The following is a 6506-nucleotide window of genomic DNA, read 5'->3' on the forward strand; positions in this document are numbered from 1 at the left end:
TCAGCCAGTGAATGGATTCTGCTGGGCTGGATGCACCATGAACACTCCTTTCTTTCTCTACAACTCCTTTCATTTTAATCCCTCTCTCCCTACTCTCCACCCCCAAGCTTAAGCGTTTCTTTGGAGAGGTGTTTGCTGGGCTTTCATTGAAATGGTGACGATGTTAGAAATCAGAAGAAATGCGCCTTCCCGGTTTAGCCCCACCCCCCAGGCTTAATCATTTTGTCGTTGTTGTTGTTAAGAAGTGTTGGGTGAACTATGGAAAACAATATGGAGGTTCCTCAAAAAAACTAAAAATAGAGTTGCCACATGATCCAGCAATCCCACTCTTAGGCATTTACCCAGACAAAACTATAATTTGAAAAGATACATGCACCTCTATGTTCACAGCAGCACGATTCACAATAGCCAAGACATGGAAATAGCCTAAATGTCCATTGACAGAGGAATGGATAAAGAAGATGGGGTACATATGTACAATGGAATACTACTCAGCCATAAAAAGAGAATGAAATAATGCCATTTGCAGCAACATGGATGGACCTAGAGATTTTCATACTAAGTGAAGTAAGTCAGAAAGAGAAAGACAAATACCATATGATAGCACATATATGTGGAATCTAAAATACAATGCAAATCAATGTATCTATGAAAAAAAACAGACTCACAGACATAGAGAAAAGGCTTGTGGTTGCCAAGGTAGGGGGGAGGGGAGGAAAGGAATGGGAGTCTGGGATTAACAGAGGCAAACTATTGTGTGCAGAATGGATAAACAACAAGATCCTACTTATAGCACAGGGAACTATATTCAATATTCTGTGACAAATCATAATGGAAAAGAATATGAGAAAGTATATATATATATATATGTTAAAAAAAGAAGTGTTGGGTGAGTCAAATTTATTTAGATGATGATGATGTTGGGGGTCAGGAAAAATTTAGGAAGTTCAAAGATAATGACAACTTGGTGACCTCTGTCTGCAGAGGTTTCTCTTCTCCACTTGCCGCTGACAATGCCATAGCATTCAGGCATCTTCTCTGGCGTGGGCAGGCGTATTTACATGAATGGAGCCTTACACAGAGCTTCTTCTGGCAGAAATTTTATTATAACCAATTCAACGCATCTCTTTGCAACTTGCCATTCATGAAAGTAACAATGGCTTTGAGGCTTCATCTCAGCCGAGGACCAAAGAGCCGCTGGTGGCCTTGGATCTCGCAGCTGCTCCGGGTTTTTAGAACTTCAACTATAAAAATGGGCAGGATTTTCCTTGATCATATCGGTGGTACCCGTCTGTTTTCCTGTGCAAACTGCGATACAATCCCGACAAACCACTCAGAACTCATCTCCACTCGATTCACAGGCGCCACTGGCAGAGCACTTCTTTTTAACTACCTTTTAACAAGGTAGTTAACCTGCAGTACAGTGAAGTCCAAGACCGGGTCATGCTCACTGGCCGCCACATGGTTCGAGATGTGAGCTGCAAAAACTGCAATAGCAAACTGGGGTGGATCTATGAGTTTGCCACTGAAGACACCCAGCGTTATAAGGAAGGCCGTGTGATCCTAGAAAGCGCTCTAGTTCGAGAAGGTGAGGGCTTTGGGGAGCATGTACCATCTGATAACTCTTGAAGAAAAAGAGATAAATCCATCTTTTTGCCAGGTCTTCTTCACTGAAAACAAAAGTCTACTTACATACATTGTCACTTTAGCATCAGTGTAAGATTCATGAACTGTGGAACAAGAGGTTGTGAGAATCTATAATGGAACCTTTCTTTCTTTTTCTTTCTTTTTCTTTCTTTCTTTCTTCCTTTCTTCCTTTCTTTCTTTCTTTCTTTCTTTCTTTCTTTCTTTCTTTCCTTCTTTCTTTCTTTCCTTCTTCCTTCCTTCCTTCCTTTCTTTTTCTCTTTTTCTTCCTTCCTTCCTCCCTTCCTTTCTTTCTTCCTTTCTTTTTTAAATTTTCTATTTCCCATCCAACAGCAGTGTGTAGAGAGAATATTATGCAGATGCCGTTAAGTTTTTTTTCCCTATGTTTACATCTTGAGGCAGAACAGTCTATCTGCAGCTACATGGTGGGCTATGTGAGGAAAAAAACCAGGGCTATTAGAGTGAAAAAGTGTTTTATGTAAATTCTGAAAGGAAAATGTGTCAAGAGCATGGTTCTTAAATTAATTCGGGCTTCATTTTAAAACTTTTTTTTAACCCAGTTATTTCAGTTGATTTGCTAGCTTCAGAGAAGAGATCCGAATTTCTTTTGTGTGTGTGTGGCACACGGGCCTCTCACTGTTGTGGCCTCTGCCGTTGCGGAGCACAGGCTCCAGACGCGCAGGCCCAGCGGCCATGGCTCACGGGCCTAGCCGCTCCGCAGCATGTGGGATCCTCCCGGACCGGGGCACGAACCCGTGTCCCCTGCATCGGCAGGCAGATTCTCAACCACTGCGCCACCAGGGAAGCCCGAGATCCGAATTTTTGACCAGCACTAAAGGTTTAGTGTTAGTATGGTTTGTGCTGGCCATTGTGCCATATTCTTGCTGTAGATGAACCGTAGCATCAGAGCCCATTCTTCCTTGTCAGTCTTGATCCAAAGATGTCACCATTCCTAGTTATTTGTCACCACATAATTGGTGTTGATTGGAAACTTTTCCTGATATGGGGCGGAACTGCTTGGTTGTCTTTTCCATGTAAATTAAGCATAGTAACATAAACAAAGTAATAGTTGGATGTTAAAAAAAAAAACAAAATAAAACAACAATGGCTTTGATATACAGACCGCATCTTTAACATCTTTAGTTTTAAGGGAGTTTACCTAGGCCTCAGACATGGAATCATCCTGCCCGGAGAGCACAGAAGACTTTTCTTAGTGAATTATCATATTCCACCCTTGACCTTGCTGCCTGGTGACGTTGTGGATTAGAGCGGCTGGGCTTTCTGACCTGTACATCAATCTCAAATTCCATTTTAGACACAGAGAAGAGAGGGCATGGGGGAGAAGGAGACTGAAGACTACAGAAATGGCCTCAACCAAGTTAATAACTAGTTTTTAAAGCTAAAGAATTTTTTCTCTAACTCTGCTTACCAGCAGGGTGTGTAACCTACTGCTTTCCTCCCCCTCAGGCCATGTCTCTCTCAGGGCTGATCACGATTCTTACGAGATGTGTTCACTTTATTTTTTAAAAAATATTTATTTTATTTATTTATTTTTTTTATTTATTTTCTTGGCGGCATCGGGTCTTAGTTGAGGCATGCGGGATCTTTCGTTGCAGCGCGAGGTCTCTTCATTGCGGCGCTTGGGCTTCTCTCCAGTTGTGGCACACGGGCTCCAGGGTGCGTGGGCTCTATAGTTTGTGGCACGCAGGCTCTCCTTGAGACACGAGCTCAGTAGTTGTGGCGTGCGGACTTAGTGGCCCTGTGGCATGCGGGATCTTCGTTCCCTGACGAGGGATGAACTCGCATCCCTTGCATAGGAAGGTGGATTCTTTACCACTGGACCACCAGGGAAGTCCTGAAATGTGTTCACTTTAAATTCACCCATTCGTCTATCTTCTCTTCCAGGTAGCTATAGATTCCACAGCCTCGAACAGGGACCCCAGGAACAGCTGTTTCCTGACTACATCCACTCCTACCAACCCAACGAGCACCTGAAGGCCTTGGTGGCTGTGGTGGAGATTTGCCAAGACTCTGACAGGTATGAGACTCCCCATCTCTGTGGGTTCCCGTGGCCCCTGGCTAGCCCAGGGCAGAAGAATGGAAATGAAGTTATGCTGAGGCTCATGAGGGGAAAGAATAAAGCCTGGCCCCAAATGTGTTATCCTCTCCACACCTAGAGAAACTGAGTTCATGCCAAGCTCACGCTGGGCACCAAAATAAATCCTTTCTTAGTTTTCTTCTCTTACTTGGCTGGCAGGACCACCGGATAGTGATTTTGGTTTCCCTTTTGTAAAATTTGAGTATGTGCCTCTCTATGCAAAGTTTGGTCCGTGGACCAGCAGCATAACATCACCTAGGAACTTAGAACATCAAGCCCCACTTAAGAATCTGAATCAGCATCTGCATTGTAACAAGATTTCCAGATGATTCATGTGCACTTTGGAGTTTGAGAAGCACCAGTTTATTAGGCACTATTCTGTCTGATCCTCACATTAACCCTTCTGTAGTGAGTGTTGTTTAATAGAAGAGGAAAACTGTACAAGGAGGTGAAGTGATCTGTGCCCTGTCCTACAGCCAGAGGCAGGATTTAAACCCAGAGCCAGCTCATTCCACAGAGTAAACTTGTAAAATTGTGGGGTTTCACTGACGTCAAAAGCTATTGGTAACTTTAGCAGAGGGTGTGTGTCTGCCCGTGTGCACGTGTGTGTGTGCCCACGTCATTGTGTGTGTGTTTGTATGTGCATATAGAGTAAGTCCCCTACATAAGAACGAGTTCTGTTCCGAGAGTGTGTTTGTAAGTCCAGCAAAGTTAGTCTAGGTACCCAACTAACACAATCAGCTATATAGTACTGCACTGTAATAGGTTTATAATACTTTCACACAAATAATACATAACAAGCACAAAAAATAAAGAAAACATTTTTAATCTTGCAGTAGAGTACCTTGAAAAGTACAGTAGTACCAGCTATGTCACCACTGCTTTTATGCTCTCTTCTGGACATCCTGGGCTTGAAATAAAGATACTGTACTGTATTCTATACAGTACTGTACAGTAACGTACACAAAAGCACGACCACTTGTAGAGGCTGCATGCACATGACAATGTACGCCAGACACATGAACTAACTTACGTGATTGGACATGTGAACACACGTATCGATATTATATTTATTTTTACTTGATGGTAAGTATTGACCTTTACCACTAAGGGAACTCCCTGTAATAAATTATTTACATAAATTACATTAAACTGGATTTATTCTACCTTTCCAGTATTTCCAGATTGAGGTGAAGTCGTTCACATGTTTGATCAAGAAGGCTCTTCGAGGTAGAACCAGTGTAAATATAAATATGGGTAAATCTCAGTTGACTGACTGGTGTGATGGTAAAACAGGGCTAGGTGGTAAGGAGCAGCAACTAACTGACCTGTTAAACCAGGAAAATAAAGAAACTGACTCTGTCCTCCAGTTTCAGAGAGATTTCATGGAATGGCCTGATTTCTGTTCTTTCTAGTCTCATAATTGGTGAAAACCATATTAAAAACCTGATACCCAGGCACCGTAGGAAGTGACACAGCCTAGCGACCAGAAAGTGCAGAGAAACCAACAGGACAGGTAATAGGAAAGTTGCCATCAGTGTCCTTCCCGCTAGCGAGTGTCTGGATTCAGCTTGGTCATTGCCAGTAACTCAGATGGGTGTGAGGCCAGTTGGGATGAATGAACAGGTCCAGTCAAATCAGATAGCTCTAAACACTAGGCCCCTACCAACACTTCCCCTCTTACACATTTGGAACAAAGGGCAAAAATAGCATTTTAAATTACCTTGTTGAAATGATACTTATACTCAACCTTGAGATACTATCTGTGAAGACAACTTGAATCTCAGCTCTGATGTCTTCAGGCCCCAATTCAGAGAGGATTCTTAGAGAGGCTCAGGTCATATGGAGATTTCTACCAAGGAGGGAAAAGACAGACAGATTGCATCCCCGCTGTCAGAAACTCCTCCAAATGTCCCCAAGGCACCAACACAGTAATTCTCTCCCTTCTCTTTATAACACACAATTTAGGGAGGGGACTGTCCTTTCCCTGGTGTATGTTCTTGGCAGCTTTGTCATAAATTAACTGACCACATATGTATGGGCTTATTCCTGGGGTCTCTGGTCAATTCCTCTGGCCCATGTGCCTCTTTTAGTGCCATTTCTACACTGTTTGGTTCCTGTAGCTTTGTAATATGGTTTCAAGTCAGTGAGTGAGTTTTCTCCAGCTGCTGTTCTCCTTTCTCAGGATCCCCTTGGCTGTTCAGGGTCCTTTGTGGTTCCATACACATGTCAGGATTGTTCAGTTTCTGTGAAAAATGCCTTTGGAATTTTGGTAGGAATGTCATTGAAGTGCATACTGTTTTGGGTAGAATGGACATTTTAGCACTACTAATTCTTTCTATCCAAAAGCACAGGATATCTTTCCATTTATTTGTGCCTTCAGTTTCTTCATCAATGTCTTAGGGTTTTCAGTGTGCAACTCTTTCACACTCTTGGGTTAAATTCATTCCCAGTTATTTGGTTCTTTTGACATTATTGTAAATAGGATTGTTTTCTTAATTTCTCTCTCTGATGGTTCATTATTTGTGTATAGAAACATAACTGATTTTAGTGTATTGATTTTGTATGCTGCAGCTTTACTGAATTCATTTATTTGTTCTAATAGTTTTTTGGTGATTTGATGTACAAAACTGAAATTAGAAATCCCACTATTTCTACCACATCCAGGTCATCCACAACACCCAAGACATAGTGGCTACTATTATAATCTTGCCACAGTGCCCCTTAAAAACATGTGAAATCTTATAAGGGCGAATTGCATCAT

At 42.2% G+C, this 6506-nt stretch overlaps 1 protein-coding gene across 1 annotated transcript; it reads left to right on the forward strand.

Moving 5' to 3' along the window:
* Positions 1-1216: 1216 nt before the first annotated feature.
* Positions 1217-1647, forward strand: LOC102994841 (protein yippee-like 5). Its single transcript, XM_055091265.1, is given in 2 exon segments — positions 1217-1384; positions 1387-1647. Coding segments are annotated over 2 exon segments (375 nt in total). The 5' UTR covers positions 1217-1252; the 3' UTR covers positions 1630-1647.
* Positions 1648-6506: the final 4859 nt, after the last annotated feature.

The sequence above is a fragment of the Physeter macrocephalus genome, chromosome 15 (assembly GCF_002837175.3).
Source record: "Physeter macrocephalus isolate SW-GA chromosome 15, ASM283717v5, whole genome shotgun sequence".
NCBI lineage: Eukaryota > Metazoa > Chordata > Mammalia > Artiodactyla > Physeteridae > Physeter > Physeter macrocephalus.